General features: G+C 46.4%; 1 protein-coding gene across 1 annotated transcript; it reads left to right on the top strand.

Moving 5' to 3' along the window:
• Positions 1-4,075: 4,075 nt before the first annotated feature.
• On the top strand, positions 4,076-25,930 carry Tigar (TP53 induced glycolysis regulatory phosphatase). Its single transcript, XM_041642859.1, has 6 exons — positions 4,076-4,204; positions 11,679-11,716; positions 17,145-17,266; positions 20,018-20,095; positions 21,961-22,071; positions 22,844-25,930. The coding sequence occupies exons 1-6, from the start codon at positions 4,173-4,175 to the stop codon at positions 23,264-23,266; spliced, it is 804 nt and encodes a 267-aa protein (XP_041498793.1). The 5' UTR covers positions 4,076-4,172; the 3' UTR covers positions 23,267-25,930.
• The last annotated feature ends 1,995 nt before the right edge of the window (positions 25,931-27,925 follow it).

Raw genomic sequence — 27,925 nt, 5'->3', positions numbered from 1 at the left:
TCTACCAGCAACCTGGACACTGGAAATCACAATGCCCCTGTGCAGGCTTGTCCTCTATGCCAAGCCACGGAGGTCCGGCCTCATCACCATCGGCAAGTGAGACTGTGCCAGCCTTCAAATGTCTCAGCCTTGCAGAGGACTGACGCTGCCCAAACATGGTATATCCCGTAACCCTCTCCTAGCCTAGGGTCATGCTACAAGTGGCGGGTAAGTCCAATACTTTTATTCTCCCTCGGGCTTTAAGTTTCCCTCACCAATTTCAGCTATGGGGGTAGACGGGACCTGTTCCTTCCCACTTAAAACTCTGCCACTGTCCTACATTCTTGTAGGACAATTTTTCTCTCATTCTTTCTTAGCGATATGGGCTTACCCAGCACATTTACTGGGTGGAGATATCCTTAGCCGCTTCCCCAAAGCTTTGTTCCACTTCTTGGAGCCCCTTTTAACTCCGCCCATCTCCAAGATTCTATTTTACAGGTTCACTCCTCCTGCCAGATGTGTGCCCAGGCCAACCCACAAGGAGCTCTCCATATACACCAGCTTCGTAGACACCAACCAGGCAAAGATTGACAGGTTAATTTCACCCATATGCCTACTCATAGAAAACTTCGTTATCTCTTAACACTTGTGGATGCTTTTACAGGATGGATAGAAGCGTTTCCAGTCTCCAGGGAAACAGCAGATGCGGTGGCTCAGGGTCATGGAGCTCATGTCAGAAGCTCTCAACATCACCTGGACAATGGGACTCATCAAACAACTACTAAGCAAGCTCTTCGCTGAACTCAGGTTATCTTGGCCCTCGCCTCAGGGCCACCCCACATTCCCCTATGGGCCTGAGCCCTTTTGAGTTGCTTTATGGCAAGCCCCTTCTCCTTTACCATCACCTCCCAGTTCAAACTCCTCCACTGGCCGGGTACCTACCCTACCTCTCCCTTTTAAGGTCCCTTCTCCGTTCACATGCTGACAGTTGTCTCCCTGCCCCCACACCAGTGGACCCTAATGCCCCTAAACCTGCCCCGTTCTCTCCAGGGAACAGAGTACTCCTCAAACAGTTAACTCCTAGGTCTCTTGAACCTCGATGGACAGGACCTCACACAGTAATCCTCACCACACCCTCGGCTGCCAAGCTCTTGGGACACCCATGCTGGTACCATCTCTCCAGGCTCAAGCGGGCACGTACTCAAGACACTTGGTCTGTCCAGCAGACAGGACCTTCCACCCTCCGGTTTTCCAGGATGCTGCAATGAAGGACCTACCTGCTCCTCATTCTGGCACACTCATCTTTAGCGATAACAACTTTTTTTTCCTAGACAGCTGTCTTCTTATCTTCCCCAAGGAACAGCTGCCTGCCTTCTCCAGAATGACAGTTCATGGGAGGCCTTTCCAGCCACACCTCTTGCTAAACATGGACACCTGGCTCTCCCCTTCCCCATGCCGCCCCGTGCCCACAGAAGTAGCCAGATTTGAGTCTACGCTCTTTGTTCCCAAAGAGAGCCTAAGTGTTTGTGATAATTACCATTTCAATTTTCTGTCACCCCTATAGCCAAAGAGTCTGGAATGTTAGGTTGGGAGCCTAGGTCCCAGCACCCAGGCCTGGTCTGGACTTCAAATCCCAGCAGGCCAGGTCCTGACCCCACCCCCAGGGTACTTAAGTGATCCCCTCCCCCAAAAGAAGAGCACATGGTCTCCCTTTCTTCCTCCCAGCGTTAGCGTCTGGTGGCTTCCTGGTTTTCCCCTCAGGAATGAGATCGCAGATCTCCCATTAAACCTGGATATTTCTTAATTTGGCTGTTTTGATTTGGCTTGGTTGGGAATTTTTGCGTTGTCAGAGAGCTCGCTTAGGAAATATTCCTAACACCAACTACCATTGTGCATTGTGAGCCTAAACAAACTGCCTTAGCTCCTTGTGAGCTTACATTTTTCATCCCTGTACCAAGGACTAGGAAGCCTACCTGTCCTGTCTTCTGCCCATGTGTCACAAGATCAAAGGCAGTGATGCATGGGGTGCAGTTTTGAATCAGTCTATCTAAAATATAATTGGGGGATCACCCCAATACATGGTCTGTCAAACGTAAGGATTTAGCTAAGAATGCAAAAAGACAACACAATCCAACATTAACAATGGCCTGTTTCATACTATAGTTAACCAGCTTGCCTAACAAGAATAAATAGATTATTACTATTATTTATTTATTATTTGTCTCATTTAGGGTTTCTATTACAGTGATGAAACACCACGATGAAAAAGCGAGTTGGGGAGGAAAGGGTTTATTTGTCTTACACTTCCAAATCTTAGTCCATCATTGGAAGGAAGTCAGGACAGGAACTCAACAGGGCAGGAACCTGAAGGCAGGCACTGATGCAGAGGCTATGGAGAGGTGCTGCTTACTGGCTTGTCATCATGGCTTGCTTAGCCCATGGAGGCACCACCCTTAAAATAGGTCAGGTCTTCCCTCATCAATCACTAACTAAGAAAATGCCATAGAGCCGGATTTTATGGAGGCATTTTCTCAATTGACGTCCCCTCCTTTTAGATAACAATAGCTTGTGTCAAGTTGACACAAAACTAGTCTTTACATTATTATTATTACTTTGAGGCAGCTGTCCTGGAACTCCCTGTGTAGACCAGGCTGACCTCACACTCAGAAGATTCTCCTGCCTCTGCCTCCTGAGTAATGGGGTTAAGGGTGTGTGCCACCACACTTAGCTAAAGAGACTCTGTGCCCTTCCCTTTGCCTATGAGATGGTTGAAACGAGATCCCAAGAAATTATCTCCGCAGGAATCTCCTGCTGGAGGAGGAAAAAGTCTTGAAGGCAGTCAGAAGAGGACCTTTCTCTGAGAGGAAAAAACTGAGACAATCCTCTGGGGGTGACTGGTCTCGGCTGGATGGCTTGGTTGTGCTTACTTTTTAACTTTTAGAGGGAAATTTTAGGATCCCACAGATGGTCTGAGGTGGGGAAGTGGCTGTATTAAATAACTCCTTTTTCTGCCTTTTGCTATTTATTTGGCCCTTTCAATTGGCATATGGAAGATAGGTGGCCAAAGTCTGTTTGGGGCGCAGACTGTAACCCTCAACTCCGGTCTCCCCTTTATTCCATTTTCCTATCATTTGGCTGAGGATTATAGGCTCAGTCTCAAGGTTTTGAAGACTTTCTTTTTAATTTTTATTTTATGTGTCTAGGTGGTTCGTTTAGCTGTATGTATGTCTGTGCATAACACGAGCAGGAAGTCAGAAGGGGGAGCCGGATACCCTGGACTTGGAGTTGAGCATGCTTGATAGCCTCCATGTGGGTCCTGAGAATGGGACCACAATTCTCTAGACGAGCAATCCGTGCTCTCAACCCGTTGGGCCACTCTTGAAGGCTTTAATACAGAATCTGTGTAGCTGCATCCGTTTGTAAGGGAAAGACTTTATTCCAGGTCACGGCAATAAAGGTCGCATTCTTTACCATAGGGACTATTGTAAGGAGTGGTTGAGTTCAACTCCTGTTACAACAGCTATCAGTGGAGACTTCTGGAGGGCAAGATGGAAGAGTGACTTGATTATGAATGGGAGCAGCATGAGCGATGAACTGGCTTGGTAAGATCGGGCTCCTCAAAGCAGAAGGCAAGAAAGAGGCCTGACTAAAGCTTTTGGTTAAGAAGTTGAGAGTGAAACCCTAGATCGACATACCTAGCTTGATCTTACTTGCCAGGTAAAGGATAAAGCTAACTCTCACAGGATGCAACTCCTGGTTCTGTACACCGGGAGAGAGTCATCGCCTTGGCAAGCTATAATCCCTACACACCTCGCACGCCTTCCTCAAATCAGTTGTAGGAAAAAAAAAAAAATCAAAGCGGTCCTTATCTGCCCCTGGCGCAGGCGGCGGTCTAGAGCTGGCTGGACTCCCAGGGCGTTATCCTAGGGCGGGGCCCGCGCACCTGCCAGGCGCCAATCACAGGCCGGCGCGCCGGGGCGCAAGCGCCACTGGCCTGGGCGGGGTTTCTTTGGGCTCAATCTCCGCTCCTATTGGTAGCCTTGTGATGACGTTAAGGCAGCTTCGGCCAATGGATATGGAGCCGGTCCGCAGGGCAGGCGGAAGTAGTGCCGGCAAGGTGGCCCCGCAGTGCCGGCGCAGAGCGGTAGGGGGAAACCGGGTTGTGGCTCCTCCGTCTTGGGGCCCCAGCCGAGATGCCGCGCTTCGCCTTGACCATCATCCGCCAGTGAGTAATTGCAGTCGCCGGGAGCTTCCTGGCCTGGGTCTCTGCTGGTCCCTGTGTGCTCCAAGCCCAGGAGGGTGGTCTTCCATGTACTTTGCTTTGCGTCCTCTCAGGTCTACTTCCCTTCCTTTTATGGCACACCACCCTGCGTGAGCATGGCAGGTCTTAAATGTCAGCAGCCTTCCGTTTTCACGAGTACACTAGTGTGGAGAAGCACACGATCAAGATTCCCAGCCAGAGTGAGGACACGACCCCGTCTACCGACTTCTCAGCGTGACCTTTCTGCTCCCTAGTAGATCCAGAGTTTGCAGAATTGCTGGGCCGCGCCTCATCTTTCCGATGCTGCTTGCCTTCTCCCTCACCCCACCCCCGATTCTCTTCGCATCGGGGGTACTTTTGAAATTTACTAACCTTTATAGGCTACAGTTTTGAAAGAAGAGAAAGCCCCAGCTCTTCTCTGTCAACTGCATCACCCTGAACATTTTTTTTTTTTTAAATCTTGACAAATTACATAGAGCAGAGTCCGACCTTAGGTCACCTATTGCTTTCCTTCTCAGCACGTGTTTGCACTGTGAAGATGGGAGGCGCCTTCGGGGTGAATAGCAGGAGAGGTTTTTCAAGGCAAAGAGAAGTTGGTTGGTGTTGGGGCTCCAGCTAGGAGCAGCTTCATAGCCTAGGCATCTGAGGAGCAGACTTAATTTAATCTTTCTGTTTTTTTTTTTTTTTTTTTTTTTTTTTTTGGTTTTTCGAGACAGGGTTTCTCTGTGGCTTTGGAGCCTGTCCTGGAACTAGCTCTGTAGACCAGGCTGGTCTCGAACTCACAGAGATCCGCCTGCCTCTGCCTCCCAAGTGCTCGGATTAAAGGCGTGTGCCACCATCGCCCGGCTTAATTTAATCTTTGTGACCTGTGTCTGGATAAGCAGATTGGTGACCGCAGTCTTTCTAAACTCACTGGGTTGACCACGAGAATTAAATGGAGAAGATGGAGTGCATGGCAGCAGAGAGGAAGCTAGATATCTGGGAATTAATAACTTGTTCTTCTATAAGTAAAATTTAGCTAAAATGCAGCTAATTCTCACCTGTGTAGACCAGACTTATCAGAACCGCCTTCAGGTGAGGTCTGCATTTATCAAGGGGCTGAGTGACCCTTTTGCCTTCTTATGGCTCATTGAAGTGCTTACAGCATTTGAAGCTGGTCAAACGCCGTCCTCTTTTTCAATGATGCCTTCTCTGTCCAGTTCCTTCTTTATAGGAAACTAATCTCGGGCATCATGTGAAGTGGGCTTTCAGGATTCAGTCATTTCAATGACCAACTTAGAAATCTGCTTCCCTCCTCTCTTCTGCAGCATCCTCTGTGTTCTCTAGAAAGTTCTGGGAGGGTTCTTAACTTTCTTAAGGTTAAACAGCTTTATGCCGGGCGGTGGTGGCGCACACCTTTAATCCCAGCACTCGGGAGGCAGAGGCAGGCGGATCTCTGTGAGTTCGAGACCAGCCTAGTCTACAAGAGCTAGTTCCAGGACAGGCTCCAAAACCACAGAGAAACCCTGTCTCGAAAAAACAAAAACAAACAAACAAAAAAAAGGTTAAACAGCTTTATTGGGAGCACTGTAGGCATTTGAGTCCCCATTGCCCTCTTTTTTTTTTTTTGATTTTTCGAGACAGGGTTTCTCCGTAGCTTTTGGTTCCTGTCCTGGAACTAGCTCTTGTAGATCAGGCTGGCCTCGAACTCACAGAGATCCGCCTGCCTCTGCCTCCCGAGTGCTGGGATTAAAGGCGTGCGCCACCACCACCCAGCACCATTGCCCTCTTTTCAATCTGAGAATATTTTGGACCCAGCTGGAAAGCTCTATAGGAAATCTGGGCTGGAGAAACTGCTTGGAAAATAAGGTGACCCCCATTTAGCCTCTTACTGGGCAGTACCTGTGTGAACAGGGAGTTTCTTATCTTGACACCTGTGATTCACGGGTGAGTAAGGGGCATCAGACCCCAAGTCATTTGCTTAAAGTCCCGTGGCAAGTTGGCTGGGTAAGATTTGAACCAGAGCAAATTAGCCCACCGTTCTCTGCCTCTCAGTTACATTAAAGCCAAGCTAGTGTTTGATCGTCATTTGAACATCACCAGCTTCGGGGCTGCTTTTTCTCCTCCTGGTATAATTTTAAGGGGTGCTAAGAGTCGTTTTATTTGACGGTCGTGGTGCAGCAGCCTGTAAATCCCAGCAGCAGGAGGCAGAGGAGTTCAAGGCCAGCCTGATCTGCACTGCAGTGCCACGCCAGTGAGATCTTGTCTCCAAAGGGGGCGGGTATTCTCCTTTTGACTCAGGAAGATGGACATGTTGAAATAAAGACAGGGCTGTGATTAGCTGCCTTCCTGTCATGGCTATCCCAGCTGGCCTCTTTCTGGAGTAGCTGTGACAGCTGGAAGCCTCGAGGTTCGAGAACAGACCTGCTTTCAGATTTGACTGGTAGTCTTAAACATAATGACTCCTGGGAGAGTTGACTAACTGCATTGAACTGTATTATAATGCGAGAGAAATTTAAAGCGATTTCATTTTGTCTAGTCAAATCCTTCATTTTTATATTTTATATTTATCTTAATTTGTTATGTTTAATCTGTTCATCTAACGTGTATAGGTGTTTTGTCTGAATGTGTGTCTGTGTACCATGTGTGCACCTGGTGCCCGCAGAGGCCAGAAGATGGTGTCAGATTCCCGGGAATTGGAGTTATGGGCAGTTGTTAGTTAGCCTGCCATGTGGTGCTGAGAATTGAACCTGGGTCCTCTGGAAGAGCAGCTAGTGCTCTTAGGCCCTGAGTCATCTCACCAGCTTCCAGTTTTTCTTCATATTTGGAAATGGAGGTGTGTCATTTTGGGACTAGAACACCCTGGGTTCCGAACGTCAAATCTCATTTGTATTGAACTATAATTTCTCATGAAAGTTACAGCACAAGGAGGCCGGCGTCAGTGTTCCTACATAACAGCACAAACCAAATTTAATTTACTTCTTGTCTTCTTTCCTCTCAAGCTAACCTTTGGAATCTGTATTTGCCAATGAATTAATTGATTGGTAAGAGGGAGTTAGGATGGAGTCGCATTCGTGATTGAGCATCAGGTGACATCAGGCAAGGCTGTAATTACCCTTTTATGCACACGGGAGTAAATGTGTTGTGAAAACCCCACATGCGTGTTAGCTTCTCATGATGCCTGACTTCTGTTGTGCCCAGCTGGCAGCTGTCTGTTGAATCAGAACCCTTTGAAGGGATCTAACAGATTAAGCACGTAAACCTGAGCTAAGGAACTCATTTTTAAGAACAAGTGGTTTTATTTAAGCGGGGCCTGTCCTGTGTCTTATGTGTCCCCCATCATGTCCCATGCAGCACCCCTCCCCGCACCACCCACAGAGCCTATAAATGGCTGGTCATGAGACTTCAGTTCTTGGCACAAGTGTCTAGACTCTTCTGGAGCCGGGTGTTCTGTTCCGGAAATGGATCACTCTGCAGAATTTGAAAATGAGTGCTGTATCCATGACTCCTTCCAAATACATCTGTCTGACCTTTCCGCAGCCTCCGCCTCCTCTCTCCTTCATAAGCCAAAGTCTGGTTCAGGGAAGTGAATCCCTGGCAAATGCTTGCTTAGCCTTGCCCGCCCCCTAAACTAGCTTTAAATACCTGCCTCCAGGATGCTAGAGACACTTTAAAGCTGCTGAAGCTTTAATACTAGATATTTACACAGACTTTGGGAAACAGTTCTATTTGGGGATACCTGGTCTTTGAATATTTATAAAGTGGCTTCAGTGCAAAAATGCCTGCTAGAAGCTAAAAGGAACCAGTTGTGTGTGTGTGTGTGTGTGTGTGTGTGTGTGTGTGTGTGTTGGGGCATATGCACACTTGGAGGTGGGGATACTGGAAGTGACTTTAGTAACTGAACCTGGAGTTAAGCCAGCAAGTCCCCAGGATCCTGTCTCTCCCCAACCCTCCAGCACATACCCTCCCGTTTAGTGAGTGCCAGTGTCTAAACACAGGTCTTTCTGCTTGCTCTTACCCACTGAGCATCTCTCTCCAGCCCCAGCAGAGATCTTGATTGGCCCACAGTTAAAAGAAGTGGCTTACTATATCACGTTTATTTTTTTTTCTTTTTACCGAAAAGAAAAATTACTAGATGAGGGGCAGTGCCTTAGAGTCACTGGAAATCATTCCAGTATGTGTTCTTTTCAGAAAGATCAGACTTCTGGTGCCACCTGCAAAAGTTTGGAGTGGCAAAATTAGCAAATTTCTCTCTCCCCCCCCCCCCATGTGTGTGTATCACTTCACTTTAAAAAAAAAAAAACAAAGATTTGATTATTTTTATTTTATGTGTATGGTGTTTTTTTGTCTGTCTGAATGTCTGTGCACCGTGTGCATGCAGTCCCCACAAAGGCCAGAAGAGGGCAGTGGATCCCCTAGAACTTCAGTTACAGATGGCTACGCATCACCATGGGTTCTCAGGAAAAGGGTCAGCACTTTTAAACCAGCCACTTCTCTAGCCCCTCCACCTAATTTTTAGAGACAGGGTCTTTGGTTGATCGTGGAGCTTTCTGATTGTGCCAGATTGGCTGGCCAGGTAGCCCAAGAGATACTCTTCTCTTCAGTTCCCCAGTGCTGGCATTATGGGCCCACCCAGTTTTTGTCTTCAGGTATGAAGCTGGGGTGCCCGTGTTTGTTTGGAGAGCAGTGTACTTATCATCTGAGGAATTTCCCTTGCTCCCCATCCTTGATTTTAATTGTACACAGTGAGGGTGCGTCTTTGGCTCTTGCTGGGAGTAATCAGGAGGGTGATAGTTCTATTTAAAAGCTGTTTTATTTCTTTAGTCTTTTGAGACAGGTTTTCTGTAGCCCAGGCTGGCCTTAGAGTCAATGTGTAACTTTGAATGACCACAAACTCCTGACCCTCCAATTTCAGGCTGTGTCACCGAACCCAACTTTTGATTCTTTGAGAGAGCTTTGCTTTGTAGCCTGAGATAGCCTGGAACTCAATATGTAGCCCAGGCTGGCCTTGAACAGTCTTCTTTCCTTGCCCTCCCAAGTGCTGGAATTAAAGGCATTAATCTCTAGGAAGCAGTTTTTCTTGATCTCAGGAGTGACCCCAGGCCACCCTTCCTCTCTGTTGATTAGGAGCCATCCTTGACTTTGTGCTGCTGAACTCTCGGTATGTCAGAGGTTAATATCCTTTTCTGTGGACAGTTCTTAGGATGCTGCAAGACTTGGATGCTAGGAACTCCTTTAATGATAGTGGTCCATCAATAATGGCAAAACCAAGCCCTAAATAGTTCTATACACAGTAATTTCTTTTTTTTTTTTTTTTTTTTTTTTGGTTTTTCGATACAGGGTTTCTCTGTAGCTTTGGAGCCTGTCCTGGAACTCCCTTTGTAGACCAGGCTGGCCTCTAACTCACAGAGATCCACCTGCCTCTGCCTCCCGAGTGCTGGGATTAAAGGCGTGCGCCACCACCGTCCGGCTATACACAGTAATTTCATTTAGGTAATCATGCATTTTGTTTTTATATCTGCATGTTTAGGAACCAAACCAGTTCTCCCTGTTCTTACTTCTCTACCCATGCGAGACCACACTGATTATTTATTTATAGTTTAGTTACTTAGTTAATTTTGCAGTACTAGGTATTGAATCTGAGATCTTGCATGGTAAGCAAGTGCTATAATACCACTGAGCTACATCCCTTAGAAAGCAAAACAAAACTTCATTTTATTTTTGAGAGAGATAGTCACTGTGTCTCTGGCAGGAACTCACTATGTAGCTATGCAGTCCAGGCTGGCCTTGAACTCACAAAGTTCCACTTGCCTCTGCCTCCCGAGTGCTGGGATTAAAGACATGTGCTGCCATGACTGGACCTCTTACTTTTTAAAGGTATCCTTTCGGTGTTTCCTTCTGTGCATCCAAGTGTTTTCCATTTCTCTCACTTCACTATTATTTCAGCCTTGCCCTTTAGTCCTTTATCGTGGAGGTTGTTCTCTTTCCACACGCGTTTCGTGTTGTTTTTTTATGTATGTGAGTGTTTCTCCAGAATATATGCATGTATCACATGTGTGTCTGATGTCTGTTGAGGTCAGAAGAGAGAGCATTGGAGCCTCTGGGACGGAGTTGAGAGCCACCAAGTGGCGGCTGGAATGGAACCCTGGTCCTCTGCAAGAGCATGAAGTCCCTTTAGCCACCGAGCCATCTCTCCAGTCCCCCTTGAAGTCTTTTGGACAGACTCTACGTTCTGTGTTTTTTTGTTTTGTTTTGTTTTTCGAGACAGGGTTTCTCTGTAACTTTGGAGCCTGTCCTGGTACTCCTTTTGTAGACTAGGCTGGCCTTGAACTCACAGAGATCCGCCCGCCTCTGTGTTTGTTTTTAAGGAATTAGCTTTGTTCACGACCCCTGCCTGACATGGAGTCCACAGATTGACACTGAGTGTCTTCCACTATTGCTCTCCACTGTAATTTTTGAGGCAAGGTCTCTTACTGACTTGACCATCAAGCCTCATGGGGGTCCCTCTGTCCCTCACCTCTCCAGTGTGCGTGTCGCTGTGCCCAGCATTTCCATAGTGCAGGAATCCCAGTTCAGCCCTTACACCTGTGTGGTAGTCACCTTACTGGTAGACTGAGCCGTCCCCGGGCCTCACTTGGTGACTTTTATCGTAAGTCTACCTTGCCAAATAGGCTCGCTCACCTCCCTCTTCCAGCCTCAGTTTACCCAGATACTTCCTAGAAATGGTTCCAGTCTTGTGGGTCATCTGGTTGCTTTCTGGTTGGGATTGTTTTGATTTTTTTCTAAATTATTTATTATTATATATACAATATCCTGTCTGTGTCTATGCCTGCAGGCCAGAAGACAGCACCAGACCTTATTACAGATGGTTGTGAGCCATTATGTGGTTGCTGAGAATTGAACTCAGGACCTTTGTTTTGATTTTTTAATCCCTCAGAGTGTAGCCACACACCAGTTGGGTGCACTCTTGGCAGGCAAGGCGGCTGGAGCCCCCTCACGGTGTGAGTGTCTCAGCTCTAGAACCCAGGTTAACTCTGGGTGGATACCAAGGGTCTGGGAATTTCTTTCTTTTCCCATTTTCACACCCAGTCATGTGCTTCTTCAGGGCGGTGACCCACAGCCTGCCACCCTGGTTGCAGTCCGGTTTGAAGTCAGGATTGTTGATCAATCAATATACTTATCTTTAACAAGGACACCTCATCAAATGAATGCGTACACACTGCCTTTTAAATAAATAGCTTTTTCCTCCAGCAGTTCATGTAACATTGGTTTCCTGATCCATATACATTTGCTTTCATAAGGGAATTCTTGACTTGGAATTCATGAGTTGGGGTGGATGATTGGAAAGAAAATGTTTAGATTTGGAAGTTTAAGATTTATGAATGTCATTACTCTTTGTTGTCATTTTTCTTCTTTTCAGAAATAATTTGGTAATGTATTTTCTTTCTTTTTATTTTAGTGGTGAAACAAGACTTAATAAGGAGAAAATCATTCAAGGTTAGTCTTATCTGATGGTGGCCTAATCAGATTTGGAAGGGGAGGGACTGGTAGGAGGCACTGCAAGAGCAGTAAATTGGACTGGGACTAGGGGATGAGGGTACCATGGTAACCATAGACTTTGACTAAAACAGCCGATCACCAGGAAGAACAAACGTCTCTGAAGTGAACATGTTACACGAGGGTTCTCCAGTCATCCAGTCCTTCAAAGGGACCCGGTCACCTAGGACAAAGTTGTGCTGGGTTCTTGAAATGTGCTTAAAACCAGGTGACACATGCCAGTAATCCCAGCAGGTAGGTGCTGAAGCAGGAGGATCTCTGTGAGTTTGAGGCCCCTTGAACTTCAAGGAGTTCAAGACTGGTTTTGAAAGACCCCCAGTGCTGGGGAGACTCTCACTCAAGACTCGGGATAACATGACCCCCCCCCCCAGTAACTCACGAGAGACCGTCCTTGCTGCAATCACGAGGCTTTAATGATGAGAGGAGACGGGAACCAGTGCAGTGGGGCCGAGACTCATAACCCACGCAGGGGAAGAGTTCAACCCCGAGTGACCGGGAGAAGGAGTTTTTAAGGGAAGAAACCACAGCCTAGTAATCCAAAAGGGTCATAGAAAATTCCTAAAATCCAGTGAAGGTCACAAGGGGGCAACCCCTGCCTCTCAGGACCACTCCCAAGGTCATAATCAGCTAGTTCCTAAAACTGTACAATGATAATCACAAGGGGGAAACTCCCTGTTTTTTCAAGATTACACTCTAACTTTATCTTCAGCTAGTTCCTGAAACATAGTCACTGAACCAGCTAATCCTAGATTTTTGATTCTTCTCTTCCTGCTTGGATTTTTGGCTATTTTCTTCCTGCTGGGGGGGGGGGTCTGGATTTATCCAGGTCTTTCAGTTTATTCTGTAAAAAACGATTTTATATTAGGAAATATTGCATTTACAGGCTAGTATTAACACTTTTCCAAACAGTTAACTGATTTCTGTACTGACAGTGAAATTCTCTATGTTCTGGGGTGGTCCTTGTCATAATGCGTGCTGGGCCCTTGTATTCTGTGCTCAGACCCACGAGTCTGGCCTTTTGAGGAACATCCTGGTGAACTTCTGGGCAGATGTTGTTTCTGTGCCCTGATTCTAAAAGCTTTTGGTTTTTGTGTTGGGGTAGGAAATTCTGGCTATGCAGAAGTTGGTTTTCCTTTTTTTTTTTTTTTTTTTGCTTTTTCGAGACAGGGTTTCTCTGTGGTTTTGGAGCCTGTCCTGGAACTAGTTCTTGTAGACCAGGCTGGTCTCGAACTCACAGAGATCCGCCTGCCTCTGCCTCCCAAGTGCTGGGATTAAAGGCGTGCCCTATCACCGCCTGGCCAGAAGTTGGTTTTCCTTCTCAGTGTGTCTGGCTCTTTTTCTGGAGACCTATGGGTTGTGTGCCTAAACCACCTTTACTACTTCTGAGTGTAGTGCGTGCCCACCTGAGTTATCCTTGGGCCTGGGCCCCTCACTAACCTTACCCCAGCTCCTGAACATGGATAACCAGGTATCCCGGCCAGTGGGATACCAATGGGTGATACCTGATAAACCTAGGGGAGGAATGGAGGGGCAAGAGACACGAGAAATGATGGCAAGACAGTGTTTCTGATCAAGCCACCGTGTTTAATTTTTTCTCGGAGGCTGTTAGATAGCAAAGGGACCAGCAGGGAGGGAAGGGGTGTGTTAGGTCTGCTGGAATTCAGGCCTGGAGACACCCCTAGCTGATAGGTAAATACTGAGGGTCTGTGATTGTTGACTAACAAAGGAAAATGCTAATTGTTTCTAAAGGCCTGGCGCCTGCTGGTCTCACTAGGCTAATGTCCGGAACTTGCCTGCAAAGGTCTTGTGAATTTAAGATGGCTGTAAACAAAATGCAGATCTTAAAATACAGGTCTTTGCTTCAGGCAATCAGGATTGCATTCACATTCATTTCTAGGCTGTTTTGTCTCCTCCTGACTTTGTAAGCTGGGTGCTCAGTTTCTTCCCCACTCCCCTTTTTAAAAAAACAAGCAAAGCCCCCACATAGCCCTTATGAGGCTGGTGAGGTAGCTTAGTGGTGAGAATGTGTATTGCTTTTACAGAGAACTCCAATTTGCTTCCCAGCATCCATACTGGGTGGCTTTCAACCACCTTTAACTCCAGTTCCAGGGGATCTGGCACCCTCTTCTGGCCTCTACAGGCACTGCAGTCATATGCACACAAACACACACTCACACACACACACTCACACACCTGCCCAGACCCACATCATTTACAAAAACAGTAAAATAAATCTTTAAATCCAGTCTTTCTCAGGCAAGTTTGGGCACTTTTACCCTGTTAACTTTTATGTTTAATCTTTTATTTTTTCTTTTGCTGTTGCTCCCCCCTCTTTTTCTAGCCTGTCTTCTTTGCTTTACTTTTTCTTCTTTTCGACTGCATTTGTTTCTCCCTAGCCTTCTCCTACTCTTGAGCCATAGATCTTCTCATACAGACCTTTAGATTTGTTGTGCTTCTGACCTCTTGTGATCAGCCTAGGCTGCTGAAACAGGTTACCACAGACTGGGTGGCTCAGAAAACACTTTTGTTTTCTTCACCCACTTCTGAAGGTCACAAGTCCAGGCTAAGATGAGTACCTGTGCCAGCTTGTTGTTGCCAGTATGGCACAAGCTAGGGTCATCTGGGAAGAAGCATCTGCAGTCAAGATTGCCACCCTCAGGCTGACCTGTGGGCACATCTGTAGGGTATTTTCTGGATTAATGATTGATTACAAGGGCCCAACTCACTATGCGTGGTACCATCATGGGGCAGGTGGGCCTGAGCTGTATAAGAAAACAGGCTGAGCAAGCCAAGAAGCAGCTTTCTGTTTGTGTTCTCGTCAGCTCTAGATTGCGCCTCCCCTCAGTTCCAGAAAGCAGTCTGCCGCTGCCTCTTCATTACCCCCTCCACTTTCTCTCATGGTCCTCTGGAATTCTGTTAGATGTATGTTGTAGACTAATGCGTGTATCCCTCCAAATCCCTGTGTTGAAATTCTGACCCCCCCAGTGACGAGGTTACAAGGGTCATCTCTCACAAAGGAGAGGTGTCACCCCTCCTCTGGGTGATACCCCCGAGAGTTTTCCTGTTCTCCTTCTGCAATTTGAACTTTCCCACTGTGTGCCCTGGCAGAGGACCTCGCCAGAAAGAACCCTGGCATGCTGGCATCTTGACCCAGAAGTTGGACCTCCAGAGCAGTGAGAGATGGGTATCTGGGGTGCCTTAAACTAGAAGTGCATGTGGGAATTCTCTCTTCCTTCATATCCACAGCACATCGGTGGATTGGTCCAGCTCCTCCCAGTGCCTGCGCTGCCTTCTGAGTTGTCTTCAGTTCTGTGTTTGAGGGCCTCACACGCCCTCCTACTAAATTGCTGCCCAGGGAGGGATTTTCCTCATCAAGTCCTTCATTCAAAAAAAAAAAAATTTTTGATTCTTTAGAAGACTGTCACATTTTTGGCAGGTTTTGTTCATCGATTATTCTGAATCTGTCTCTAATCTCTGCTGCTGATTTTAATATCTAAAATTCTTAGTGTTTCTAAATCCCTTGGCTGGTCTTCCTGGCTTTCATTCATGATGTGCCTGAGTGTGCACACTCACACACAGAGTGAATGCTGGATCTTTGTGTTGACCTTTTGTTTGCTTTAAATGAGTGAGAGCTTATTACCCCTTATTGAGAATGATTTTCTCTGAAGGGGGGTTGTGTTTCATTTTTCTTCTTACCTGAGACTGTTAGCCTCCTCCCAGGGTCTGTTTGGCTTTCCAGCCCTCTGTTCCACACAGCAGCCCCAACACCGCCTGCCAGCATGTGCTGATAACATCATGCTTCCATCCTCTCCTGAGGTATAGCTAAGAGGCTTGCTTCGCATCCTGGAGGCCAGCAATGAGTAACACATCCAGTTTAGTTCCTTCCTTGTAGGATGGTCCTTCACAGTGCCCCTGGCTTCATAGCATTTTAATTTAAAAATTCTTTAAATTGTATTATAGGATTTTTTTTTTTTTTGTGACAGTACTACTCTGTAGTCCAGGCTGGCTTACAGCTTACTATGTAGGTCAGGAAGACCTCTAATCCACTGCAGTATTCCTGTCTCAGCCTCACACGTGCTGAGGTTGTAGGAGGAGCACTGAGCTCCTGTCTCCTCCTCCTTAGTGCTGGGATTAAAGGCACTTTGTTGTGAGGAGACCACTTGTTTGTTTTGACTGCTCAGACCCGAAATAATATCACAGAAACTGTATTAATTAAATCACTGCTTGGCCCATTAGCTCTAACTTCTTATTGGCTAACTTTTATTTATTTATGTATTTATTTTGGTTTTTCGAGACAGGGTTTCTCTGTGGTTTTTGGAGCCTGTCCTAGAACTAGCTCTTTTTTTTTTTTTTTTTTTTTTTTTGATTTTTCGAGACAGGGTTTCTCCGTAGCTTTTGGTTCCTGTCCTGGAACTAGCTCTTGTAGACCAGGCTGGCCTCGAACTCACAGAGATCCGCCTGCCTCTGCCTCCCAAGTGCTGGGATTAAAGGCGTGCGCCACCACCGCCCGGCTTGGCTAACTTTTATATCTTAATTTAACCCATTCCTAGTAATCTGTGTATTGCTACGAGGCTGTGTCTTACCAGTAAAGTTTTGGCATGTCTGTCTCTGGTGGAGGCTCCATAGCTTCTCCTTGACTCCACCCTCTTTCTCCCAGAATACAGCCAAGTTTTCCCCACCTAGTTCTGTTCTTCCCTGCTATAGGCTCAAAGCAGTTCTTTATTAATCAATGGTAATCACAACATACAGAGGAGAATCCCACATCATTATTTAATTCCACATATTGTGATTAAAGGCGTGAGCCAACACTGCTAGGCTCTGTTTCTCTTTGAGACTGGATCAATCTAGCATAGCCCAGGGTGGCCTTGAGCTCATAGATCCATCTGTCTCTGTCTCTGGAGTCTTGAGATTAAAGGTGTGCGCCACCACTGCCTGGCATCTAGTGACTTAGCTTTGCACTCTGATCTTCAGACAAGCTTTATTTGTTAAAACACAAACAAAATATCACTACAATACTTTTTTTTTTTTTTTTGGTTTTTGGAGACAGGGTTTCTCTGGCTTTGGAGCCTGTCCTGGAACTAGCTCTGTAGACCAGGCTGGTCTCGAACTCACAGAGATCCGCCTGCCTCTGCCTCCCGAGTGCTGGGATTAAAGGCGTGCGCCACCACCGCCCGGCCACTTTTTGTTTTTTTGAGACAGGATTTCACTGTAGCTTTGGAGCCTGTCTTGGCATTAGCTCTTGTAGACCAGGCTGACCTCAAACTCACAGAGATTCACCTGCCTCTGCTTCCCTAAGTGCTGGGATTAAAGGCGTGGGCCACCACTGCCTGGCTGATGATACATTTTTGAATGGTTCTATTCCCCACAGGACAAGGAGTAGATGAGCCCCTTTCTGAGACTGGGTTTAAGCAAGCAGCTGCTGCTGGTCGGTTTCTGAACAACGTGCAGTTTACACATGCTTTCTCCAGTGACCTCACGAGGACTAAGCAGGTGAGTTCGGGCTAAGTGTCTAGGGATAGGTCAGAAGCTTAACAACAGTGAGTTTGAAAAACCCACTTCCAGAGCCTAATGAGATGATGGCTCAGTAGGTGAGGTGCTTGACAAGGCTGACGGCTCAAGTTCAATTCCTGGGACCCACGTGGGACCCACGTGATAGGAGTGTCGGGGTCCATCCAGCCTCAACTGGGTTTGTACCTTCCAAGGTAGGGGTCTGTGGATTAGAAAAGTTGGGTAGGAGGAACAGAGATAGCAAGAAACACAGAGACATAGGATAGAACCAGGAGGGCAGCCCAGTGAATGCTGAGCACACCTGCATTTATTTTCCATCTCTTATATACCCCAATCCAAAAGCGGGGGAAGAAGGCAAAAGGCTGCTTTATAGGACATGGAGAGCAAACAGAACAATTACTTGCTTCAATTCTTGAAACAAAACAAAACAAAAAAAAGTAAAAAAGCCAGGCGATGGTGGCGCACGCCTTTAATCCCAGCACTCGGGAGGCAGAGGCAGGCGGATCTCTGTGAGTTCGAGACCAGCCTGGTCTACAGAGCTAGTTCCAGGACAGGCTCCAAAGCCACAGAGAAACCCTGTCTCGAAAAACTAAAAAAAAAAAAAAAAAAAAAAAAAAAAATTCTTGAAACAATAGCCACTATATCCTGAGTTAAGTATTCTCTTGGTCAGGCAGGACATGCAGCTCCTACATCTTAGACCAAGTGTCCTGTAGGCAGCCACTCCCTGGGTCTTGAAGGAGCAGAAATAGGCTTGTATTCTCTGACCTTTCGTCAAGGTGGAGCGGATCCACCCCTTGGCCATCTTAATATCTAAAACACCAACTAACCACCCACTAGGCCAGGATATCTTGTTTGTAGCCACTCAGACCTTTTGTCAATAACTTTGAAAGACCAAGAGTAGGCTTGAGCTCTCTGACCTTCAGTCAAGGTGGAGTGGACCCACTTCTGTGGGCCCCCACAAAGGAGCAAATTGACTCTTTTAAGTTGTCCTCTGACGTCCACGTGCCTGCCATAATGCCCACATGTCCACATACACTCTCACAAAGGGCGTGAGGTACTGAAAACAGACAAAACCACAAGGCATACGGGGGGAGAGGGAGGTAAAGAAGAAAATGAGCAAAAACGAGCAAAATAACAGAGCACAGCCAGACCCAGCAGTTATAGATATAGACTTTATTATTTTTGTTTCAAAACAGTGTATTGCTGTGTAGCTCAGTCTAGCCTTGAACTTACCATTCCCCTGCCTGGTCTCCTCACGCTCAGGGATCAAGCCTGGTTATTACACCCATCATTAGACATAGAACTTCAGATGTTACCTTATGCCTTGGTGAAAGATGAACCGGGAGACTAAGCGGAGAACTGGGAACAAGGGAACAGGAATCGGGAAAACTGGAAAACTGACAATAAATCAGACCAAGGCTTAAAGGAATCGGCAGCTGTTTAGAAACAGCTTCACAAAGAGTTAGAACTGGAGTAGGAAGTGAGAAGAGGGCTCAGTGGATAAAGTGGATCTGTGTCTGCAGCCCGACACTAGCCATCCCAGCAACTGGGGGGCGGAGAGATCCCTGGAGCAAGCTGGCTAGCTGGATAAATCAGAACTGATGAGCTCTGGGGTCAACAAGAGATCTACCTGAATAAGTAAAGTGGAACGTAATTCAGGCACACTCTCCAGGTCAACTCAGGGCCTCCCTGAGCACACCAGCACAGATGTGCATACATGTGTGCATACCACACACACACACGAAGAGCCACAACGAAGGGTAGCATGTCTTTTCTGTAAGGAGCAGATAACAAGCCCTCTAGGTCTGACAGTCTCTGTGCTGTCTGTGACAGCTGTTTATTTCCGTTCATACCATTATGAAATGAATGCAGTTGCACAAAGCGTATCAGTAACTGCTCATGTGGCTCAGTTCTAATAAATCTTTATTTGTAAAAGCAGGTGATTGTTGATTGCCTTTGGGTGGGCTACTCAGTCTAGGGTTAGTAACCCGCCTAGCAATTCAGTTATTCCAGGGTCCCGGAGAGGCACTATCTGTAAGATATGAGCTGAGAGAGAGAAAGGAGGCCATGCTAGGTTTGTCAGAGCCTCCGTTTATTAGAGATGGGGTACAGCTTATATAGGGTAAGGAGTTGGGTGGGCACAGGGGCCTGGGCTCTTGCCGCATGGTTCACGTTGGTCACATGGTCTGAGTTGGTCATGTAGGCAGGAGGTTATCTTCGGTCAGGTCACTGTAGGCCAAGAAGTCACGAGTTGACACACCTAGATCTTTAGATAGTTTGAAATGTGGGATGGGTTCCGCTAACAGATAGCTCTCCATAAACAGCCCATTTGGGTGTGGGGTAGGCTCTGTCAATAGAACGATCCCTAACACAATTAGGGGTGTGGGGTTCTCTGCAGACTCCCCAGGGTGATGGTTCCTGTAATGATTTTAGGAGGAAATTGGCTCCTAACAGGTGATAGTCTGAATTGGCCCTGTGGACTCGATGTACATAGCAGTAAATACCAGAGTCAGGCATGAAGAGAAGCCACAAGCCCCGGATGTCATGTATTCTGGGCATGTGCTCTGCCACCGAGCTGCAGCCCCAGCCAGAGAAACAATTTCTGCCCAGGAACACTATTGCTAGTAATTCATAAAAAGCTGAGTGGCATGCTTTTGAAACTTCATGGTGACCCATTCTTATTTAAAAGAAGAAGAAGAAATAAAAAATAAACATTTGTTTTTTGCTTTTCAGACCATATGTGGCATTTTGGAGAAAAGCAAATTTTGCAAAGACATGGCGGTGAAGTATGACTCCAGACTTCGGGAAAGGGTAACTTGTTTAACCTTCTACCATGGATTTCAGTGAGCCATCCCTTGTAAAGCACAGATACAGTCCTCTCATGAACTTATTTTTAAATAATATATTTTTACGTATGAATGTTTTACCTGCATATATAACTATGAACCACAGGCATGCCTGGTTTTCAAGGAGACCAGAAAACGATGTTGACTCTTCTGGGACTCAAGTTATAGACAGTTGTGAGCCGCCATGTGGGTGTTGGGGATCGAACCCTGGATCCTCTGGAAGAGCAGCCAATGCTCTTTACCACTGAGCTACTGCTCTGGCTCTTTCTTGGGAGTATAGAATCAACTAATATATTAATGATCTGTGTAGCTAGGCATAGTGGCACACATCTGTAATCTCAGCACTTGGAAAGTGGAGGCAGGAGGGTTGTTAATGTGAAGCCAGCCTGCGCTACATAGATCCTATCAAAAAAAAAAAATCAAGATCTAGAGATAATAGCTCAGTGGTAGACTTCTTGGCTAGAATGTTTAGGGCCCTGGGTTTAATCTCAGCACAGAGGGGGAGGATCGAGGAGAGGCTGGTAGGGGTGAGGAGGGGGAGCCTACTCAACTATCATGTCGTACTACATATTACGAGTCTACTCAACTGTCATGTTGTACTACATATTACGGAGAGCACATTTAACCATGTGAGGTACGTGTCTTGAGTTACAGAAGAAGATCACACTGGTAAAAACTTGTTATACTGTGTGTGAGTTTAAAGTAAAGATAATAAAGTGTTTTCCCTCTCTCCTGCCCTCACTGTGAGTGTGTGAGTTTAAAGTAAAGATAATAAAGTGTTTTCCCTCTCTCCTGCCCTCACTGTGAGTGTGTGAGTTTAAAGTAAAGATAATAAAGTGTTTTCCCTCTCTCCTGCCCTCACTGTGAGTGTGTGAGTTTAAAGTAAAGATAATAAAGTGTTTTCCCTCTCTCCTGCCCTCACTGTGAGTGTGTGTGTGTTTAAAGTAAAGATAATAAAGTGTTTTCCCTCTCTCCTGCCCTCACTGTGAGTGTGTGAGTGTGTTTGCTTTCACCCAGTTTGTATAGCAGAAGTTCGTCTTAAAACTGAGACTCAGCCAGGCCATTGGTGGTGGCTCACACCTTTAACACCAGCACTCAGAAGGCAGAGGCAGGCAGATCTCTGTGAGTTTGAGGCCAGCCTGGTCTACAGAGTGAGTTCTAGGACACAGGCACCAAAGCTACAGAGAAACCCTGTCTTGAAAAACCACAAACAAATAAACTGAGATTTAAATTTGGCACATGGAGATTTCCAATCTGAGATCTGAACCCGGGTCTCAAGGAGCATTGGTATTTTTTTATGCCCTACGATACTGACTCCAAGCTTGGGCAACATTTCTCTCAGCTCTGGTTCCTTCTGATCCTGGATAAAAATGGAACAGAATGGTGCGAGCATTCTAAAAGCCCTTCCTCTCTCAGCTTGTGTGCGTTCTCTGGGTCAAGGTACATCCCAAGTTCTGGCAGAAGGAAGTTTCCACTCTGCCTGAGAACTGGTGCTGAAAACAGTCAGGCATGATGTTGGTGGGCAGGCAGGGCCTTGTGCTGCAATCTCTCCATCTTCAGAACTGGGCAGATCCCTTGTTTGTCTGGCAAAGCCCCCATTATCTGCTTGGGATAGCCTCAGGAAGTTCTTTCCCACAGACACCTGGACAGAGCACCCTGACTGTGTTATGGGGCATGGGCCTTTGCAGAGTGCATTCCCGCCAGCAGCTCAGGGGAGACGGGATAATAAATACCTGAAGGAAGCTGGGCTCCTTCCTGGACAGTTTCAGATTTCCAAGGGCCTTTACTGTTATAGCTAAGCAGCACCTTTGTCTAACTGGACTCTTGTAGAAGTATGGGGTCGTAGAAGGCAAGCCACTGAGCGAGATGAGAGCCATGGCCAAAGCCGCTGGAGAAGAGTGTCCCATGTTCGCTCCGCCCGGAGGAGAGACACTGGAGCAGGTATGTAGCCCGCATCTAGGTTGCCACGTTGCTGGCACATCAGTGAACTGGCTAGTGACCTAGTCAGTGAATTCTCACTGATTTTGTACCCTAGCTGTTTGTGACTGACAGCCAAGTGGTTTGCAAACTTTGAAGACAGCTGCCTGCTCCCCACCCCGACACCCCCATTTTCCAAGTTACCCTGTCTGTCTCAACTACTGTGAGCCAGCAGCCATCCCTGGTGATAGAAGTACTCACTCTCTTAGATGATACTAAGAAAAACTTAACACGAGGTGGTGGTATAGGCAGTGTTGGCACAGGCGGTGGCGGCAGGCAGTGAATCAAGGTCTACCTCTGGATCCCCAGAGGTCTGGTCTTCATGCTGTGTGGCAAGCGCTTTGCCCACCAAGGTGTTTCCTCTTCTCTTCCCTCTTTCTTTTCTTTTCTGTTCTGTTCTTTTCCTCTCTCTTCTCCCTCTCTCTCCTTCAATTTTATTTGCATTGGTGTTTTTGCCATGGGTGTTGCAAACCCTGGAATTATAGCTACCAACAGTTGTGAGCAGCCATGTGGGTGCTGGGAATTGAACCCCGGTCCTCTGGAAGAGCAGTCAGTGTTGTTAACCTCTGAGCCATCTCTGGCCCCCTCCCTTTCTCTTAATGTCTTTAGCAACTAGTGATTTTTTGAAGTCCTGTAGAAGCCTTAGGGTTTTAGCGGTCAATTGTGTATTTTTGGCTTGTATTTTGAGGACACCGTTAGCTTCATTTTCTTTCCTCTTGTACTTCTTTCATTGCAGGTGAAAATACGTGCAAAGGATTTCTTCAATTTCCTTTGCCAGTACGTCTTGGACGGGACAGGTCAGAGAGAAAACTTCTTCCCCAGAGCTCCAGGCAGCTGTCTGGAGAGCAGTTTGGCGGAGGTGTTCCCTGTAGGAAAACGGGACAGTTTAGAGTTGCATCCTGATGGTGGCGCCCCAGGCTTAGCGGCCAGCATCTTAGTTGTGAGCCATGGAGCTTACATGAGAAGTCTCTTTGGTTACCTCATCAGTGACCTCAAATGCTCATTGCCAGCAACACTAGGCAAAGTTGAACTCTCGTCGGTCACTCCCAACACTGGGATGAGTGTCTTTCTCATAGACTGCGAGGAAGGACGCGAACCAGCAATTCAGTGTATCTGCATGAACCTCCAGGAGCATCTGAACGGAAAATGCCAAGTTTAAAGCCCTTACACTGGGAAGCCTCTGAAGGGAGTGCCTTGGCCTGCTGCTTTTGTGTCCTGCTCCTGCTGTTTTAGAACAGTTAAGAATTTGTGTGATGAAGCCCCGCTGGGGTCCTGGCTGTATCAGGTGATTGAGGAAACCCACCCAAAGTCAACCTGTTTTTTCCGAGTACACTTGCCATTTTTTGCAGTAACTTCGCCACTCTGTTCCATATGTTTCTTGTTAACGAGTGAGGACATTCAGCACTGCACAGTCGGGGACTACGATCTCTCTTTCTACATCCTTCATTTCACTGACCCTTTTGATATCTGGCTGATGGTATTGCCTTTTCAAGATAATTGGATGTTTTTTCACTAGCTTATCAAGTGCTTGCAAGAAAGAATGGTTTGTATAATTCACTGCGTAGTTGCAGTGATTGTGTTACCGTCCAAAGCCCTTTAAACTGCAACTTCTTACTGTCTTCAGTATGTGTAATGTAAAATGAGAAAACACTAAAGCATCTTTCATAGAAATCAGCTCTTGGGGTTTTTTTTTTTTTATGTTTTTTTATTCTAAAGGCTTCAAAATACAGGACTGGAGGGACGGGTCAGTGTTTAAGAGTACTTCCTGTTCTCCCAGACCCCAGTTCAGATTGCGTGTTGGGCAGCTCACAACTGCCTGTAACTCCAGCACCAGGGAGCCAATGCCCCTGGCCTTGTGGGCACTAGCACACACACAAATAAAGATGATAAAAAGAGCATACCACTTGATTAAGACACATTAGGGAGCCTCTGAGCAGAAGGCAAAAGCAGTTTTCCAGGCAAACCAGGAAGAAAATAGCTTAAATTATCCCTTACTTCATAGCCACTCAGCATGTACAGACTTTCCAGGTGAGGAATGAGCGAGAAGTAAACCCAGACTAGCATCCAGAAGAGGCGTGGGAAAATGGTTTTCAGAAGTAACAGGCGAAGTAGCCTCCTTTCCCCCAGATGGCGCTAGAGGAAAGGGATTTTGATTGCCCCTCAGGAGTCCTATCTGAGAAAATGATTCGCTGCTGAAAATGCGGGGCTCAAGTCACAGCATCAGGGAGAGGAACCAGGTGGGGAAAATGTGGTTGTAACCCTGGACCCTGCTGTCAAGAAGTCTGACCCGAAACAGCTAGCGGGACTGAGTTTTTACTGAGCAGTAGATACAAAATATAAGATGCCCCGGAAAAACAAAGTTCACCTGCAAGGGATGAACTTTACCTAACTGTAAAGCACCAGGTCCTTCCCCTGTTGGGACACTTTGTGGAGCTGTTGCCAACACTTTGGAGATTGGTGACCCAAAACTAAGAGTTTATTTGGGACTCCAAATGCATGTGTACCCTGAATGAAAACATTCCTAACATCGGGAGTCCAGAATGTGATCCTGTTCCAAGAAACTCAGGGAGTAATTAAGGTGGCAGAAAATGTGCCCCATAGGTGACAAAGAACTTCAGCTCAGAAATCATATTAGCATTTGGGACAAGAATTGTCACCAGAGACTTGAGTCAAGCCCAGGCTGTGGGCTTTGGTTCTGTTGCCACTCCTGGAACAGTTTTGACAGCAGGTGTGGTGAGCTGGGTTCATCCGCCCGTTTCACACACAGCCGACCCGAGTCCCTGATACTCTCTTTTACCAGGCTGTATTTTCCCATCCCTGTGTCTAGAAGATAATGTGTTACATCTTGAACATGCTAAAAGGAATAGAAAACTAAAATTGACAGGAAAAATGCGTAATGGATAAACTACCCCAAAAGCAGTATCAAAATGTTCTTCCAGCCTGAAATTAGGCGAGAAGGAACCGAGATTCTTTGCCTTCTCAGGATTAGCCGTAAAATAGGATCCTTTAAAAGTCCTCTTTCTAACTCCCACCCTACCGCCACAGGCTACCAGAGATGAATTGACACACATCTTCCTCCTGCTGAGCTATGCTCTAACCACCCCCAGCGCCTCTAGTCCAACTAAGTCATATTCAGCTATTAATTTTTTTAAGCAATTTCAGATTTATAGAAAAACCATGCAAAAAGTAGAAAGTTCACCTACTCATCCTCCCTCCAATTTATTACCAAAGCCTTACCATAGTGTGTTTAAAAGAAGTCTGTATCCGAATCAAGTGTCCTACATGTCAATTTTGAGTTACCATGTTGATGACTGCACGCATCTCGTGTCGCAGAAGTGCTGAGTGTCCCATCAGGTCAGCATTTCCTTTGACATCGGCATCACAAAGACAGTTCAGTATTCATGCCATTCTTGGGTGTGCCGAGCACTACCTGAGTTTTCCACCAGTGTGGGCCTGTCCTGAATTTGAGCACTAGAGGAGAGTGGTCTAAAAACTAGTGGGGTTCCGAGCTGTTGTGTGTTACTCTGTGGCCCTCGGTTCCATCCTCAGCACTGGGGGGAAAACCGCAAAGGGCAAGGACCCTGCTCTTTAAAGAAGAGAAATCCATCCTCAGCCAGCTCTCCAGGGCTGCCCAGGCACAGGGCGCCAAGTTACATTCTCTGGTTCTTTCTGCTTCTCCCAGTGTGTATTGTCCTGACACCTTTCAAACGTACACAAACACCCAAATGGATTCTTCATTGACCCATATTGTTTGGAACACTATTTGGGAACGTATGGATCTATTTAATTGTAACCACTCTTCTACTGAATAAATATAGCAACTTTGTTTATCGTAGGTGTTTGGTCTGTTCAGTACTCTGTAGGAGTAGAGTCACAGGGAAGTCTTGTGGGAGGCGGTGAAACAGCCTCACTCCGAATGTCGGGTTTAGTGATGAGCTACTACATGAGGACAGATGGGACACTCACCAGCTTACCATTTAATAGATGTCATCCCCTGACCAGGTAACCCTATGGTTTGGGGGCCTGTAGTTCATGGGCAGAGTGGAACTTCTGTCCTCAAGAAGTAAAACTTGAAATCAAGGCTCTGGAGTCCACCATCCTTTCAAAGACACCACTTTTGACCTAAAGCCTCCTAAAGGTCTCAATGCCTCGTACTAGGGTCTTCAGAGACATTAAATCTAAACTATAGCAAACGCCAGCAACCTTTCTTGTTTTATGCAAGTATTGCATAAACAATATCCCATCATTATAAGGATGGCACTTAGATAAAGTACATTTATGAGATTCTACATTCTTTGTCCTCATGAAGGATCTCCAAGCATCCTAACAAATAAGTCCCCAGGCTCAAAAACCAGATGAAAGAAGCATTCTCCAGACTGGTGAGCTGCCCTGTAGGCTGTGCAGTGAGCTCCACGCTTCCTGCTCTCAGGAGTCCTCACCCATGCTGGCTTTGGCGACACAGCTGTCTAAGTCATTTCTTCTGGAAGTAACCTCAATAAACTCTGGTTCACCAAGCTGGACATTGATAGTATCTGTACTTTGAACTATTGTTGATTCTCTCTCCCTAACTGAAATGAGTAGGTATTTGTCCCTGACTCCCCAGGAAAAGTGCCACCCAGGAGTCCTACTGTCACACCTCACAGGACAGTCACACTGTGTGTGTTAGGAACATATCCTTTGGGTTTATAGCTTTGACACACCCCTCCCCCATGTGTTGAAGGCCTGGTCCCTAGTGGTACTAGTGGGAGGTAGTAGCACCATTTAAGGGGCAGGGCTTAATGAGATGTCCTCATTTCATTGGGGGATATTCAGACTAGTTGGGATCCAGACTCTTTTCCCTTGCCAGCCTGAAAGTAAGTGGTTTTGCTCTGTCATGGGCTCCCCCACAATGTGCCAACTTATCTACCATAGGCATAAAAGCAGCAGTCCTCTGGGCTATGGACTAGAACTTCCAAAGGTGGCTCAAACCTGTTATCCTCATAAGTTGATCATGCCACGTATTTGTTAATAGTGATGGAAAACTAAAATGATACAATATCTGGTTAACTGAGATTTCAGTGTGGTGATGCCAGTGTGTCTTTTCCAAGCTAAAAATTCTTTCAAGGAATCACTTGGGTAATCAGAAACTCAATATTGATAAAATCACATCATTTTTGATCAATTGAAATAGTTGAATATGCTCATAAGTGGAAGAAATTTTGACTCTGAAAGTTCCTTTCCTTTTTCCCATTCTGTTTTTTCCAGATTTCCCCAAATGCCTCCCCTTTATTCTCGCATCTCAACACACACTTATGCAGTTGTGGAGAGGAGAGAGCAGAAGCTGAGAGAAATTTAATTTTTATTTAAAAATAGAAGGAAAGAAGTGGGGTTACATTTTATAAATAACTATAAATATAGAGTGATAGGCAAAGTCTTCCAAATAAATAAATAAATATTGCCACATGCGAAGGGACCTAAGAAATTACAAAGTTACCTTGGCTCTGCCATAAAGAAAGCCACACGGTGTTGGGCTAGTACGTTTACAACCAGTTGGCTACTCGAGTCCTTTCTGGGTTTTTCCCATGTAGTTGCCTCAGTGGGAGGGCCTCCAGTGGCTACTGTGCAGAACGATGCCCACAAGGGGAAATGGAAGCCAGGGAAGAAAAGGGTTGGGGTGCATGGTGTCTACTGCCATGCACGGTTTTAGTGTTTTGGGGGTGGGAGCTGGTTGGTCCTTCACCGTTGCCTGATGTTCCTCTGATAAGCAGAAACAATGGATTCACTTCTGAGTCTGGGTACATGGAGACAGTGGAAAAGGCATCTGAATCGGCTTTGCCGC

Source organism: Microtus oregoni, unplaced genomic scaffold (genome assembly GCF_018167655.1).
Source record: "Microtus oregoni isolate MIOR12 unplaced genomic scaffold, Mior012 000002F_ref0000024, whole genome shotgun sequence".
Lineage (NCBI taxonomy): Eukaryota > Metazoa > Chordata > Mammalia > Rodentia > Cricetidae > Microtus > Microtus oregoni.
Note: the sequence above shows the minus strand (reverse complement) of the source record. Positions and strands in the feature narration are given on the sequence as shown.

Coding starts and splice junctions, on each gene's coding strand:
- Tigar (XM_041642859.1), top strand. CDS start 4,173: ATGCCGCGCTTCGCCTTGACCATCATCCGCCA. Junction 17,267..20,017: donor ACCTCACGAGGACTAAGCAG/GTGAGTTCGGGC, acceptor TTTGCTTTTCAG/ACCATATGTGGCATTTTGGA. Junction 22,072..22,843: donor GAGGAGAGACACTGGAGCAG/GTATGTAGCCCG, acceptor CTTTCATTGCAG/GTGAAAATACGTGCAAAGGA.